The following is a 15,707-nucleotide window of genomic DNA, read 5'->3' as shown; positions in this document are numbered from 1 at the left end:
ATGCTTTTATATGCATAAGAAATTGAAAAAAAGAATTACATTTAAAAAGAATGAATAAATAAATGAATAAAAACCTTGACTTTGGAAAGAATTGCCGTTCATAAAGATCTTTTTGAACAATACTCGATGTTGAAGTAGTACTAGTGGTGTTATAATTGCATTGCTAAAAGTAGTTTTAAAATTTACAGCTTCAATAGACAATTTCTTTTATTTCAGGTTCTTGTTCACACAGAAAATCCTACTCTCGAGGATGGTATCTTTTGACTTTTCATATATTAGTGTAAGTAAAAGTTTTGTAAAGAGAGAAAAAAAGTATAATAAGGTGTTGGTATTGTAGAAAGAAAAAGAATATGGTTGATGTGGCATTTACGATGGATCCTACTTCTAAAAGAAATAAAAAATAAATAGACAATGGGTTAACTTTTTCAGCAAATAGCCCTCTGAACTTATATCCAGTGATCAGATACATTCAATTTAAACTTTTTTAGCAAATAGCTCTATAAACTTATTTCCAAGGATCAAATACACTCATTTAAACCTTTTTAAAAGTGAAATAATATTAGATTTTTAGGTCTTAATGAATTATAAAAACTAAAAATAATATTTATTTCATTAATTCACTGATGCAATATCTAGTGACGCACTATAAAAAAGAGTATTTGAAAAAATCTAAAATTTAAATTTAATTGACCCTAAAATTATAATTATTAAATAAGTCAAATTTCAACGTCTTTAACAAATAAATCTATAACTCGTCATTTGAGATTAATTAAATTTGAATTTTAAATTTTTTCAAACACGCTTTTGTATAATATGTCACTAGATATTGTATTAGTAAATTAGTAAAATAAATATTATTTCTTAATTAAGTGTATTTGACCATCGCACACAAGTTTAAGGGGTTATTTACTGAAAAAGTTCAAATTAGATGTATTTGACTATTGGACAAAAGTTTAGGGAGTTATTTGCTGAAAAAAATTTAAATTGGATATATTTAATATTTTGACATAAATTTAGGAGAAAAATTGACCCTTTCTTTATCAACTTTAAATAAGAGTTAGTTTATTGCTAAATGAAGGGCTTAGACTATAGATTTTTAAAACTTTAATGGCTTATTCGCGCTTAAAAGTAGTTCAAGGGCAAATGTGCTCCTAGCTATAAATGTTAAGGGGCAAAAAAACCATACCACTTTTTTTTTCTAAAAAGGAAAAGAAATCTGACTCTCTCTTCCGCTGTGTATACCCATTGCGATTCTCTGGCTCGCTTACTTTTCCATACCTTATTTCCCAATTGAGTGCCATCACTCAAACCGGTAAAGAACCCACCAATTCAGTAATCAATCATCACCCCCAAGTGAGATCGGGGATGGATTTTTAAATCATCATGGAAGAAAATTAACGGCTTTGGGTGCCAATCAAGACTCTTCTAACGCACTGATTTTCTCAGTAAACCTCTCTTTCTATATCTCCATTAAGAGTCTTTAAACTGCAATTTTTTGTTTTCTTTTTACATTTTTTTCCTTCTCTCTGCAGACTAGTTGAAGAAAGAAAGAGTAGGAACATAAATGGCGTTTTCGCGGCTCAGACATCAGATGATGATCTCACGCGCTCCTTCCCTCCTCCTCAAAACTCGCGTTCTTTCCACCTCCTCTCGATCCGTCACGCGCTGTGCAATGTAAGTACATTTCTTCAAGATTATATTACACCGGTAAATTAAAGTTAATAGTTGATTTGGCTTTGAGATTTTGAAATGAGCTTTTGGGTCAAAATTGCTTAAAGAAGTCAAAATTATGAATTGATTTTGTTTTAATGGAATTATTATTGCTTCTTTTATTTGATACTTCTCTTAATAACTCTAAGTAGCTGACTATGTCCTTGCTTATTATCCACTTTTTTATGTAGCTGTTCTGGTGCGAAACACTCTTTTGTGGATGGCAATGATTTTTATTTAAGGTTAGTATCTATTAATTCTCCATTTTCTTTTTAAATCATCAAGTGTGCTACAACTGTTTTAAGGTTACCTTCATATCAAGCTTCTGTATAAAATTTTGTTATTGTTATTGACCATTTTATTTCAGTTATTACAAGTTGAAAAAAATCGGTAAAGGGAGTCCAAATTCATAACTAGACAGTTAGAACTCATTGCAACCATTGGACAACACATTATTGCTTAGGTTGTTGGTATAGAATAACTTAACCCAGTGTCAATAAAAGAGTTTTGGTGATTGTATTTTCCAAGCAATTTTAGTTTAGGTTGTTTCCTTAATTCATGCTGCTTAACCCTTCACAACGGCAATGGCCATGTAAATAATTGTACATTTTCAAGTTTCTTTGACCAACCTAGCACATCTGCATTAAGTTCTCTTTTTTGTTTGTTTGTTTCATTTTGCTGGTAATTCACTGATGATTATACAACCAGGCCTACTTCGATTTTCATGATCACTGGAGTACACGATAAATTTTTGAAGCTCAAGGTTTGTATTAAGCTTTTCAGTTTTACCAATTAGATATGTGTGATTTTTCTATTGTCTCTTTATTTTGCAGTTGGGAATTGGTGTTCGTCATTTCTCATCTTCAGGTACAATTTATCATTATTTCATTAGTTAACACTCTGTATTTGTGTGTAGTTAGATGTATGGTTGTGATAAAATGATTTTTCTTGATGGCTATGTTTATATTTATCACCGACTATCTTTCCTCTTTCAGAGCCATCGCATATGGTCATTGGAATGCCAGCTTTATCTCCTACTATGGTGAGCTATGGGATAATATACCATCCAGCAGTTCCGTCTCTCTTTTCCTTGGACTTTCTTCTCTTCTACAAGAAGTCAATATTGTGCTTGCTTTCTTTTGTGCAGACACAAGGTAACGTTGCAAAATGGAGGAAGAAAGAAGGAGATAAGGTGAGTTTTATTTGTATTAAGTTTAAAATAAATCCTTTCGCATGAATTAATGGGTTGTAATTTGTTGATTAGATTCCTGTCCTCTGATTTTGCATTGTTGAACCAATCTAACAGATAGAAGTGGGTGATGTACTGTGTGAAATAGAGACAGACAAAGCTACACTTGAATTTGAAAGTCTTGAAGAGGGGTAATTTCCTCTTTCTTGACTGCCCTATCTTTTTCTTCTTTTGATGCAAAAAATTGCTTTATTTCTTCTTTTGCAATGTTCTAATCTAATTCTTTTGTACTTTTCATCAAACTTTGGGTATGCGTTGCTGTTGGAATTGACATCCATGAAGGACTTATTTGGAATATTCTTTCTAGCAGTATTACTATTTTTGGAATATTCTTTCTAGCAGTATTATTATTTCTGTAATTTGTTACATACTTTATTCATTACTTTTAGACGAGAGTGCAACCGTTAGTTACTTTGCTTTCTTACTTTAAATCGATCATTGAACTTATTTTATTTTGTTGATATTCATTTTTCAAATGCAGATTTTTGGCAAAGATACTGACACCGGAAGGTTCAAAGGATGTACCTGTTGGACAACCCATTGCCATAACGGTAAATTTTGATAATTAACTTTGTTTAATCACTTCTAAACATTGCCTTTATCCCTGAAAAAAGTTTTCACACGTATGTTAGTCTAGTTCTATTCTTACAATGGGAAAGCAACTGCTTTGGCACCAAGAAAATTCTCTTCTCGTAAAGAAATCTAAGAGAAGTATAACATTTTTAATTAATTGTTTTCTTTTTTGGCTGTTCACTTTTGTTGCTTGTATACTTTTGTTTTTCCTTTATTAATTTTTTGTAAGAGTGTGCTTGAGGATATTTGAATTCGCTTAAACAATTATTTCCTGCTGTTCGCAAGAGCTGTTTGGTATTAATGTTTCTGTTTTATACTTTCTCAATAATGCTTATTAAGAATAGCTATCATTCAAGTAGCAGGTTATTGACACTTATTTTATTCTCACAAGGTTGAGAATGAAGATGACATCCAAAATGTCCCTGTTGATAGTAGTGGAGCAGAGATTAAAGAGGGAAAATCAGCTGAGCAGGATGCCAAAGGTGAAGATGTGGGAAGCAAATCTGCTAGGATCAACACGTCTGAACTTCCCCCTCATGTTTTTCTTGAAATGCCAGCACTATCACCAACAATGGTAAGAAAGTATGGACCAAGATTTGAGCTGTGTCTGGCAGCATTTGTGCTGAATTTTCTATGTTCCTGCAAACACTAAGAAATGCTTTTCTATGTTCTTCTATAGAACCAAGGTAATATCGCCAAGTGGAGAAAGAAAGAAGGAGACAAGGTTCATTTGTTAGCATAAGTTGTAGAATCATTTGATCATATCATCATGCCTTGTTTTCTTGGCACTTATCTCTTTTCTTTACAGATAGAAGTGGGAGATGTTATATGTGAGATAGAGACAGATAAAGCCACCCTTGAATTTGAATGTCTTGAAGAGGGGTAATATTCTTGTACTTAAAGTTTATGTATTTCTAGTTACTTGAAATAACTTTTAAATAATAGTTCAGTCAACTGATATCATTTAAGGGAGCATACATGGTTTAATCAAGATACATAAAACTTAAAGTTAAAATTAGGCATATTTTGTTTTACTTCCTAATATCTGATGTACCAAGAAAAAGCAGATTGAGTTTGACCAAGAGAAAACCACTCAAAGATGTTCTCTGCACTATCAGATTAGTGGGTGCTAGATAAACAATTGACTTTGCCTTGAAGATTGTTTTGTTTTTTCTCTTTTAATATCTGATCAATATGGGAAGTAGAAAAAGAATGTTCTATAGTGAAGGTAATGTAGGCAGTGCTTAGAGTACCTCTTTCATTATTACTATATCCTTCTGGGTCGTGAGGGGGTTTCATGGAAACTAATCCATGAAATTTCTATAGGATATTGCTATGATTTTCATGGCTATCAAATAGAAGTACGATGTCGGCTGTAGCTGATTTTTCTGTTATGGATACAATCGCATGTTCACCAAATTCTATAAGTGTTGCAATCACCCGAGATTTTAATTTCGCATAAGGTTAGGCATAAGCTTTCCGAATTTTAATCTCCTTCTGAAGTGTAAAAAATGTGGAAATAATAACAGGTAATGGAACAGTATTACTCCATATGAACCTTTTGAAAATGGTATTCAGGACATCCATTGCAAATATGGAAGTTCTTAGCCAGATATTATCTAAAGCAGCCAATTGGGACAAGGATGGAAGGGGAACTGACGATTTCTGAAATTTTCTTTGTTGACACGTTGAGGTGCATAATCTGTTATTACCATTACTTAAATGTGCACTTCAATGCATTATGATGTATTCTGTTGCTGAACTGCTGATGGTCAATTTGAGCTAAAGTGGAATGATTCCTCTGGATGTACCAGTGATGGGTGGCTTCTAGGAAGCAACACCAGGCGCTGATGCTTATAATCTTTATGATATAAGTTATTTCAGTTGACCCCTCTCTCTTTTGTTTTATTTAGGTTGTATTTTGTTTAAGGGACTTATTTTATTTTTCTTTTATGTATGGTTAGCGTACTTGTATATATATGGGCTTAAGTTTCTAATGTAGGTTGTGCTTGGAATTTAGTATCTCACAATTAAGGATTGTATTGTTTCTTTCTCTCCTTGTTCTCTTATTCCTAATCTGCTGGTATACCTAATGGTTTACTATTGTGAAATAATTTTTGGAAACAAGAATTCTTGATAGAAATGTCATCATCTATCTTGAGGAGGAAGGCATATTTGTATAATGATACCTGTTCTAGTAAGTTTTTCTGATATATTACGTTCCTCGGGTTACTGGAAAATAGGTTGATTGAAGTCCTCTGGAAAAGCTTTCTATGAGGTTGGATAGGATGTTAAGTTGGTATAACATCATATTGTATGGGGGGAGCAATTAGGAACCTGTGAGAAGGATAATTCTAGGTACAAAGTATATGTCTTTGTTCAAGAGAGATCTTGTCAAGTGTTTTAGATTCATTATTGCAAGAGTTTATTTTTGGGGGATGGTTGTTACTATCAAAATGGCTTCTGTTAGTGCTTGGGTTTCAAAGTAACTGGATATTTGGGGATTACCCTTGTTTCAGCATGATCTATGGTGTTGAGATTCTCATCTAGATCTGATTTTTGAGACTCTTATTTCTGGTGCAGGATGTTGAAATTTAAGAGAGTATTGAATAATTGCCTGTTTCACTCCATGGAAGTGTGTCTGGGAACGTAATCTAGTTAGATATCTCAAGATTGTGACTTGAAGATTTTCTTTATATTCTTCTTATCTAGTATACGATATGGCTGTGAATGAAGGATTAGTGCAGGAGGGTGTTTTGATTTGATGACAAATTTTGTAGCTGGCTCATTAGTCATTACTAATAAATCTATATGTGAGATAGGGATAGGTAAGCATGGAGGTTAATTTGGAAAGATGGGGTGGACAATCTTCAATGAAAGGGCAAGGTCATAGTTATCAAATCCTATATTTCTAATGATGCATGTGACAACTTTAGTTAAAAGAGAACAGCTGAATATGTTCTACATATGCTTTTTCAAAGTTCTTGTGTTGACATTTTTAGGAGGCTCAGGGGCTGTTTAAGTAAAAGACAGTTTTTATTTTCATTTTGCAGTTTTTTACTTTTCAATTTATTTATTTATTTATTTTGATTTTCCATTTGGACAATGGAGATTTAAAAATAGGTTTGTTTGTTCAATTTTCTCTTTTTCCTCATAAATGATTTATTAGTTAAGTTGTCACAAGCATTATTGCATATATATAAAAGGCTGTTGTGGTTAAACCCACCAAGTTGCAAATGTTGTAACTGAACCTGTTAGAGTCCACCTTGATATTTGCTGAAAAAAATAGTTATTCATTCTTTATACACATTTAGTAAATGAAAAGAGAGATTTTGAGGGAGGAATTGTCTCTTACAATGCACAAAGATATCGGGCTTTGCGCACTGGTTTCTGTTTCAGCAAGAAATTTTTATAGATATACTTGCTGCTGTGGGATTGAATGACTTCTTGCGTTGCAAGTGATCCCCAGTTTTGCATGGGTTTGTGCCCTCGTGCTGTATTTTGCTTAATCTCTTTAATCATGTCTATTTTCATAGAAATCTACTGTAGCTGATTTTTAACGCAATGCTAAGTGGAATATTGAATGCAGGTATTTGGCTAAGATACTGGCACCTGAAGGTTCAAAGGATGTGGCTGTAGGACAACCTATTGCACTCACAGTAAGTTTCATTTACTGTGTATATGAGTAACTAATGGTATGAAGTAAAGTTGGGCTGTTATTCTCTTCCTTAAATTAGTAGTGGGTAGTTTCCAAGTTCAGTTCTTAGATGGATGTTTCATATGTGAAAACATTGTAATTTCATCTGCCTCTAACTTGTGTTGAAGTGTTAATCACTTGAAGGAGGTTAGATCATTGATGGTGTTTGTTTTTCCAGGTTGAAGATCCAAATGATATTGAAACTGTAAAGACTTCCATTAGTAATGGCATGGAGGTTAAGGAAGAAAAATTTACCCGGCATGATTCAAAGGATGAAACTAGAGAAGAAAAGCCAAGTTTTTCCAGGATCAGCCCCTCTGCTAGGTTGCTTATTTCAGAGTATGGATTGGATGCATCAACATTAAAGGCATCAGGCCCTTTTGGCACTCTTCTAAAGATTGATGTGTTGGCTGCAATTAAAGCAGGAAAGGGATCTTCAAAAAAATCTGTTCCTAAGGAGAAAGAAGCCCCATCACCTCAAAAAGGCCCGTATGCTTCAACCACAGTTTTGCCAGAACCTCAGTCGCAGCAATCAGATTCTTTTGAAGATATTCCAAATACTCAAATTCGCAAGGTGGGTCAATTTACATTTGAAAGGAGAGCAAATAGCTTTTTTTTTTTTCTTCCTTTTTCTCTCCCACTTGTGACCCCTTTTATCTACTTGGTGAAAATTTTGAACAGTGGTTAGACAGCTTTGAATATATATTTCCATGTATCCTAGAATAAAATGAAGCATCCCTTTACTACAGGTGATGTAGATGGTGTGTAGGCAAAACATAAAAATCATTTTTATGATTTGGAATTCAAAAGGATCTTGTCGTGCATCGCATGTTTGCCTACTTGGGTACATACCCACACCCATTCTCACCAATGTCATCTTGAATACATTTGATCCAACTTTCAATACTGTTAATTTAGGACATTTATATTCATTAATCATTATATTGCGGCATCATAATGTGTTTGTTTTTCCTTGTTCAGTTATCTGTCTGTCTGTAACATTATTTAATAGGGTGAAGCTATTTCGACAGCAAAATTGCTAATAATTGAATTGACTACCTAAACTATCCCTTTTCAATTTGGTATATGGTTTACTTGTTTATTAATGTTACCCTTTATTTGAATCCATCTTTTATAGCTTTCAAACCTGCAACTTGATTTCCAACCTTTTGTTTTTATGTGCGGAAGAATTTGAAGGTCGCATAGATAGATTAGGTTGCCATCTCTTTTTTCTTTTTTAAAAGAAAATCAGAAAAACCTCCGTTTGTTTCCTTTCTGTTTATTGTGAAGATAGGAAATGAAAGACCTTTAATTCTTTGAGATAAGAATTAAATAAGGTTTGAAAATATTTTAGCATAAAATTTAAACATTTTTACTATTAGAGAACTGAGGTTCAGATGTGATGAGAACTAGACAATTTGGACCCGATTAGATTAAATGTTGATGTATCAATTTCATTTATTCATGAGAAATCAAGAGGAATTTTTGCAGAAAATGTTGCTTCTATTTCTATCATCTCTTTTGAAAGTTTTTATATTTTTGAGTAATCATATATCAACAATTACTGTTATGAGCAGAGGATCATTCAAACTATACATAGAAAGAGTAACTTTATAGGGGTTATCAATAATAGTCTGTTGGATTGACGTACAAGATCTTTGGAGAAGGAGATCAAGAAAATCTTACATATTATTGTAATGCAGAGTCTAGGGGACCTGAATAGTGCAGTATTTTATCAGTGTGGATGGAGTTCAAGAGGACAGAGATGGTGAGATAGAACACAACTTCTGAAAGGGAAAAGAAGATGGAAAAAGCAGTTATCTAGTGGTGTTTATTTTGCTGAATTGATAAGCTATTGATGGGGCTATGGATTAGAAATATTGGTTGTGGAAGTAGGTATATGCTATTTTAATATTTGACTTCTTAGTTCTTGCCTTAGCCAGATACCAAGTTCCATCTTCTTTTTACCCTTTGCGGACTAGTAGAATCTTACTTTTCTAGATAAGAAATTTATATGGGTTGTGTATGTCATCATGACTCATTTCGGCATTTTACTCTTGTCAAATGAGTTTTAGCATGAAGTTGCAATGTATGAATGCTCTTTCTGATATTTGGAATGAAAGCCTGGTGCAGTTATGTTGAGCTTTTGCTTGTTTATGATATATGATAAATTTTGCTACTACCTGTGTCTAGTTCCACCCCTTATTGAATTTTTTGGATGTTTTAGATGCTTACTTTTTCTCCCCTCCTTTCCTAATATTCTTTTGGGGGTTTCTTCTGCATTCTTCCTCTGTTCTTGGGTCATGCACCTTATCAAAGAAAAATTAACTACACATGGCTCAAAATATAATTTGGTATAAATTTCGCCTACAGTTTGCTATGAGTTCTGTTTATGTTCAACTCAGTGTTAAATTTTCAGGTTATAGCAAGAAGGTTATTGGAGTCAAAACAGACTACACCACACCTATATTTATCAACAGGTGCAATTTTATTTAGTAGTCTATTTCTCTTTTTAACATATAATCTTTGGCCTAATTCCGTTAGTGGTGCGTTTCAGATGTTATACTGGATCCTCTTATTTCTTTCAGAAAGGAGCTCAAAGGTATAGAATTCAAACTTTTCAGTTTGTTGCTTTGTTTCTATGGACACCAACAATTTGGTGGATTGCTTATACATCAATGTTTTCCTCAATTGACAGAGCATCATGATATCAAAGTATCAGTAAATGATATTGTTATCAAAGCTGTTGCAATTGCTCTGAGAAATGTACCAGAAGCTAATGGTAAGAAATATGTAACTGTTAATTGCTTGAGATATTATTCCAGACAGTAGTTTCAAAACTAAGATTTGTTTGCTGATCTGGAACATAATAAATAATAGCAACCTCCCAGAGCATCCTTAGAGAATATGGCCTGCATTTCTACTCAGAAATGGAGTAAGGGCTAACAGCTTCTAAGGGTCCTCTTATGAAGGATTCAGGGGGAAACAGTATGCCCTTCCTCCTCCACTAGCCTGCCATTTTCTATTAAGAAAATGGAAATTATGCCTGCTGCTATTTATTTTTGTTTCACACCCTGCTAAATTTGGTTGGCTCTTTGCTGCTGGTTGAATATTTTTCATGTTTAAAATGAACAAATGCAATGACAAAACCACTATGTTGTAGTATGCTTGTGGCGTACTTTTGGTCTGTTGAGTTCAATAGGTGAGGTAAAAAAGGATTTCAGCCCTAACAGATGTAATTTATGTGCAAGCCTCTGATATATAGCACCTATTTAATTACCAACTAAGAATTCTAATAACTCCATTGGAAGTTGTTGCTCCACTCCAAACCTCTATATCAATAATATGTTAAAGGGATTGAAAAATCTGAGTATTAATACTAAATATAGCATAAAAGGGCCTTTTTACGTACTCTTGATGCATTTGGTTCCTTAAAGTTTTTCCTCTTTTCCTGATTCTTTTCTTATATCTACATGCTAATTACTGAAGTCGAAAATATTGCTTTTAGAGTTGAAAGCCTGTAAAATTATATAAATGGTATTCAAAGTATCCAAGTTTTACTGAATAAAATGTTAGATCTGTTTCAGCTCATCTTTTTTCTTTGAAAAGCTGCAGAAAACTGGCAAGTTATTCTGCAGGTAATACCCCTTGCTGCTTCAGCTAAACTTTCACAAAGAAAACTTTTCTTCCAGTATACTGCTTTTTTTTCCTTGCTTTTTCTGTCTGTCTGACGCACACATTCCATGTATCTTTTAATTATTAAATAAAAAATGCATTTACCGGCAATGGGGGTAAATTATAATAATTGATATAATGATCACTTGAAATAATAAAATAAAATGTTACAGTATTGAATATTAATCTCAAATGCTGCAATTATTTTAGGGGTAATTACTATTTGCCCCTGTGTTTTTTCATATTATACTAGTTACTCCCTAACATTTGAAAAGTATATATTTTCATCCTTCTATTTTGTTATTTTATTCTAAAAACTCATTTGGTCAGAATTTTCGTTAAACAATCGTTAACTAGGTTTGGTTTTATACTATTTGCCCCGATCTTTGGTGTAATATACATATTGCCCCTTGTAATTTATTTATTATACTAAAAACTCCTTGTCTAATATTTATGCAAAAATCAATTTTAGTATTTGTATAAAAATAAATAACTAGTATTCTTTAATTACTCTAATTTTTAGCATAATTAAATTCTAATAAAATTTAAATATCTTAAAAGTACTTATATTAATCAAAATATTAAAAATTTCATATAATTTAGCTTTAAATTATTAAAATAAAATAGATATTATTCTTATAATTAATTTTGTTACAGTAGAAATTTAACTTTGATAAGTTTGAGGATCAAATTATATTTGTTTTATCAATTTAGTTCTTTAATTGCATTGATTTTCAAAATGAAAGGGAAGTTTATGCAATAAATAAAATATAAGGAGCAATTTGTATATTACAACAAAAAATCAGGGGGCAAATAGTATAAAATCAAACCTAATTAACGAATTTTTACAAAAACTCTGACGGAAAGGGTTTTTAGTATAAAATTACTTAACAGAAGGATGAAAAAATATATTTCTCAAATGTTAGGAGGTAACTAGTATAATATGGAAAAATACAGGGGGCAAATAGTAATTATCCCATTATTTTATAGTTTTGTTTATTTATTTTAATTCTTTTTAATATTTATAAATGATAGTATGTATATTTTTAAATATTTGGAAAAAAGTATATATACTATTGTTATGCTAATAAAAAACTATTATCATATATTAATTGATTTTAATTTCTTTTCAGAATATTACCACTGTTAACTATATATTTGTCTATTAAAAAGTAAAGATTGCACTTGCAACCTATCCAAGTTTTGGTTACAATGTTTCAGTCACCTTCATCATTGTTAAGACTCCCTTTAACTCGCTTTTGTGAACTTTCTTTTAATTTTTTTTTAAATACTGTCCCTGGTAGCATTTCTTATTACTATTGCAGTTGGAAAATAGCTCCAATCTCGTTTTAGTTATAACAATTCTGAACCCCGTTTTTAATTTCCTGCCATCTCTGTCCTTGATTTGCCAAGTTAACACTTTGATTCTCTAGAAATACAAGATTCTTATTTAGTTCTTCAACCCATTAAAAAATCTCATTTGTTAATGATTGGTGAATTAACATGAAAACTTTAGTGATCAAATGCTGGAGTTCTTTTTTCATTCATCTGATAATACCTGAGGTTAAGTAGCAGGCAGCTGGATCTTCCTCCAGCAACATCTAAACAGTAGTACTCTGGTTTCATTCCTTACATTTTCTCTTATTAAATCTACAGATTATATCACAATGCAAACCAACCTACAAATTAGTTTTCTAAATTGTCTAATGTATATCCTTTCTCTACTAATTGTTATAAAGCACCCATAACAAAGCAACAATGAAAACTCTGTCAAAATTTGAGTTTGTAGCTCAGATGCAGAAATAAGTGATGGATTTTGATGTCGTATAGGATCGTGGCAATCATAATATATGAAGGCGACTCTTTGTTTATATCATACAAAACCAGAAAAGAGTTTTTATTGGATTGAACTTATAACTATATCTCTTGGAAAATTTTGAAATGATACAAACTATAGAGTATTTTGGATTCCATGGCATTAGGTCTCTTCCCCCTCACAAGCAGCAAAAGAAGAGAAATGAGAAAGCTACTCTTACTGTCTTATAGCATGAATTTCTAGTACTGAAAATCTGATTGCATCTGTCATTGCAGCATATTGGAATGAGGATAAAGGGGAAATAGTTTTCTGTGATTCTGTTGACATATCAATAGCAGTTGCCACTGAGAAGGTATGTGTGCTGATAATGCTCTGTTATTTAATGTCTAGAAAACATCTGGCTTCATTCTGTTCTGATAAAAGAAAACATATGGCTTCATTATTTCTTATTTTATATCACAGGGTCTAATGACTCCAATTGTTAGGAATGCAGACCAGAAATCCATTTCGTCAATCTCTGCAGAGGTAGGGAAACTTTGATATTTTATCCATTTAATATCTTCATGTGGAATCCATTAGTCTAAAAGATAACTGCATGAGACTAGTACTTCAGTGTGCTGTCTCTCTCTCTCCGATACAATTATGCTGGCTTACTATGTCAGGGGAAGAAGATGGAATCAGCCTGTCTTATTACACAAAGTCACAAACCATATCTCACCTGATCTATTGAAAATGTGTAGTTATATTTGTTCTCCCTTCCCTTAGAATAGAATGGTTTCAGGCCATTTTTGAATTCATCCTTATTTTCTTCTTCCTTTTGCTTAAAAAGAAAATCTAATTATTAGCAATATTTTACTTTGTCAAGTTTGAAATTCTTGATTTTTGCTATCATCGTTATCTTTTTCCCATTTGCTTGAGAACTTGGACCTTCAGGTCAAGCAACTAGCTGAAAGAGCTAGGGCGGGGAAGCTTACTCCAAATGAGTTCCAAGGAGGGACTTTCAGGTATGCAAGTTTGTCTTTATTCATCTTTTTCTCTCTCTCTTTCCCTTTTCTATTTAAAAGATAACTGTGAAACTTAACTTCTAATTGTGACGCAGCATTTCAAACCTGGGAATGTATCCAGTGGACCATTTCGCTGCAATTATAAATCCTCCGCAGGTTCTTGTTCTAGTCCTGTATTTGATGCATACACTATTTCTTGCTATAAACAAACAACTGTTGGTTTCTTTGGTCTCTATGTGCATTGAAATTGGTTTGCTATTTGAACTATGTCTTGAAAATCCCAAGAAAGGTTTTCTGAAAGTGTTTTATCGCCATTAATGAAAGCATGATGTTATGAGCACATAATGCTAAATTCTTATTATTTCAAACTCCATTGTTCTTAATATCTTATAAATATCTTTTTTCGTGTCTTGAACATTGGTGGTTGAAAATCTATTATGAACAGTATTAGGATTAATCGCTCTTAGTTTTTATAAAGTGTATTAAAAAATTATAATGATTGTTTGGCATTGTTATTGTTGGCTCATCCCTGATGGTGTAAAAAATCTACTTTACGAAATTTCAGGCGGGCATCCTAGCAGTTGGTAGAGGGAACAAAGTTGTTGAGCCACTACTTGGAAGTGATGGTTAGTAGCTGCTTGTAGTTTCTGCCCCATATAAATAAGATGCTTTTTGACTGAAAAATGTAATATGGATTTGCTTTCTACCAGGGTGTGAGAAGCCTGCAGTGGTCACCAAGATGACCTTGACTTTATCTGCTGATCATCGTGTTTTTGATGGCAAAGTCGGAGGTCTGTAATGCTATAATGTTTCTTATTATTGAAATGGGGAGGTATACTAAAAATGTTAGTGCTTTATCTGGCAGAGAATTTTGAGGTTTGATTCCCTTTGGGTCTAACCTTCTGCTTAGTTATGTTGGTAACTTATGGGAACTCATTCGTAGAGGATATCGTTATAAAGGCTAGGCTGCAAAAGAAACGCCCCTTACTCTGTTAATGACAAGGTCTTCCATGAATGTTGAGGTGATACAATTATGTGAAGACCACCAATGGACCTGAGAATTTGAGAAATCTTCATATTTTTCCTTCTTTGTCTTGCTAGTAATGAAAATCAATGATAAGGTCGTATTGCCTTTTTCAGGCTATTGTTCGTTTTGTTTGATCATTGGCTCTAAAAGGAGCTAAATCACATCTTAGCAATGCTGCTTCTGCTGCCACACGGCAAAGTTGGCAGTGATATCTGATGCTAGGTTTGTGATTATTGAACTTGTAGTTATTTTCTATGCAGGTGCATTTCTGTCAGCTTTGCGATCTAACTTCAGTGATATTCGGCGACTTCTTCTATGAGGGGCCCTCGAACTAACAATTGGCTTTTCAAATAATAAGCCATGACAGAGGATGCTGTGCTCAAGCTGGTTAGGGAATTTTCCGAGATACCCCAATTTGTTCAAGTTTCAAGAAGTGTCTTTTAACGGTGATTTAGCCGTGCACTCTTACTAAATATCTCCGTTTGATGAACTCATCTTGATATTAGTTAGTGCTCTGATTGTTCAGGTGTCGATCCATGCAAGATTTTGCCATGTATCAAACTTCCAATATTACAAGATTTTCAGTGTTTTTCGTCTGAAGATTGTGCTGCAAATTTGGTTTATTTGAAGAAAGAATAATGTACAACAGAGGTATACATAGTTGAATCAATAAATTGTTCACAGTTGAATAAATAAAAATATATGTTTTTCTTATATGCAACACAACAGTGTCTTTATGTCACCATTGTTGGCAGTGATTGATGCAATTAAGTTCTTAACATGTGCTGTTTGAGCTTTTAAACTATTGAGAATAATGCTTTTTTAAGCTTTTATTTGTACGGTTGTAGAAAAATTTGAAATGTCGTACAAAATTCAAAATGTGGACAGAAGTTACAACTTGACTCCTAAACTTTATTACTTGTTGCCATTTAGCTCCAATGCAATTTTGTTTGCTA

At 32.8% G+C, this 15,707-nt stretch overlaps 1 protein-coding gene across 5 annotated transcripts; it reads left to right on the top strand.

The window, feature by feature from the left end:
• Positions 1-1,210: 1,210 nt before the first annotated feature.
• LOC8279006 (dihydrolipoyllysine-residue acetyltransferase component 1 of pyruvate dehydrogenase complex, mitochondrial) lies at positions 1,211-15,472 on the top strand. 5 transcript variants are annotated; one of them, XR_007216332.1, is made up of 25 exons: positions 1,211-1,445; positions 1,533-1,674; positions 1,902-1,952; positions 2,419-2,473; positions 2,544-2,577; positions 2,706-2,752; positions 2,858-2,902; positions 3,017-3,090; positions 3,441-3,510; positions 3,924-4,106; positions 4,212-4,218; positions 4,345-4,414; positions 7,122-7,191; positions 7,408-7,803; positions 9,649-9,709; positions 9,787-9,831; positions 9,928-10,011; positions 12,996-13,072; positions 13,183-13,245; positions 13,654-13,724; positions 13,820-13,880; positions 14,290-14,350; positions 14,435-14,515; positions 15,012-15,197; positions 15,278-15,472. XR_007216332.1 is itself a non-coding variant. In XM_015723922.3 (24 exons), the coding sequence occupies exons 2-24, from the start codon at positions 1,565-1,567 to the stop codon at positions 15,068-15,070; spliced, it is 1,917 nt and encodes a 638-aa protein (XP_015579408.1). In that variant the 5' UTR covers positions 1,211-1,445; positions 1,533-1,564; the 3' UTR covers positions 15,071-15,472. The 5 variants fall into 5 exon arrangements, 1 of the variants encoding a protein (XP_015579408.1); XR_001535756.3 differs by having other exon boundaries at positions 4,212-4,256; positions 4,341-4,414; positions 15,012-15,138; XR_001535755.3 differs by having other exon boundaries at positions 4,212-4,256; positions 4,341-4,414.
• The last annotated feature ends 235 nt before the right edge of the window (positions 15,473-15,707 follow it).

Source organism: Ricinus communis, chromosome 6 (assembly GCF_019578655.1).
Source record: "Ricinus communis isolate WT05 ecotype wild-type chromosome 6, ASM1957865v1, whole genome shotgun sequence".
Taxonomy (NCBI): domain Eukaryota; kingdom Viridiplantae; phylum Streptophyta; class Magnoliopsida; order Malpighiales; family Euphorbiaceae; genus Ricinus; species Ricinus communis.
Note: the sequence above shows the minus strand (reverse complement) of the source record. Positions and strands in the feature narration are given on the sequence as shown.

Coding starts and splice junctions, on each gene's coding strand:
- LOC8279006 (XM_015723922.3), top strand. CDS start 1,565: ATGGCGTTTTCGCGGCTCAGACATCAGATGATGATCTCACGCGCTCCT. Junction 3,091..3,440: donor TTTGAAAGTCTTGAAGAGGG/GTAATTTCCTCT, acceptor TTTCAAATGCAG/ATTTTTGGCAAAGATACTGA. Junction 7,804..9,648: donor CAAATACTCAAATTCGCAAG/GTGGGTCAATTT, acceptor TTAAATTTTCAG/GTTATAGCAAGAAGGTTATT.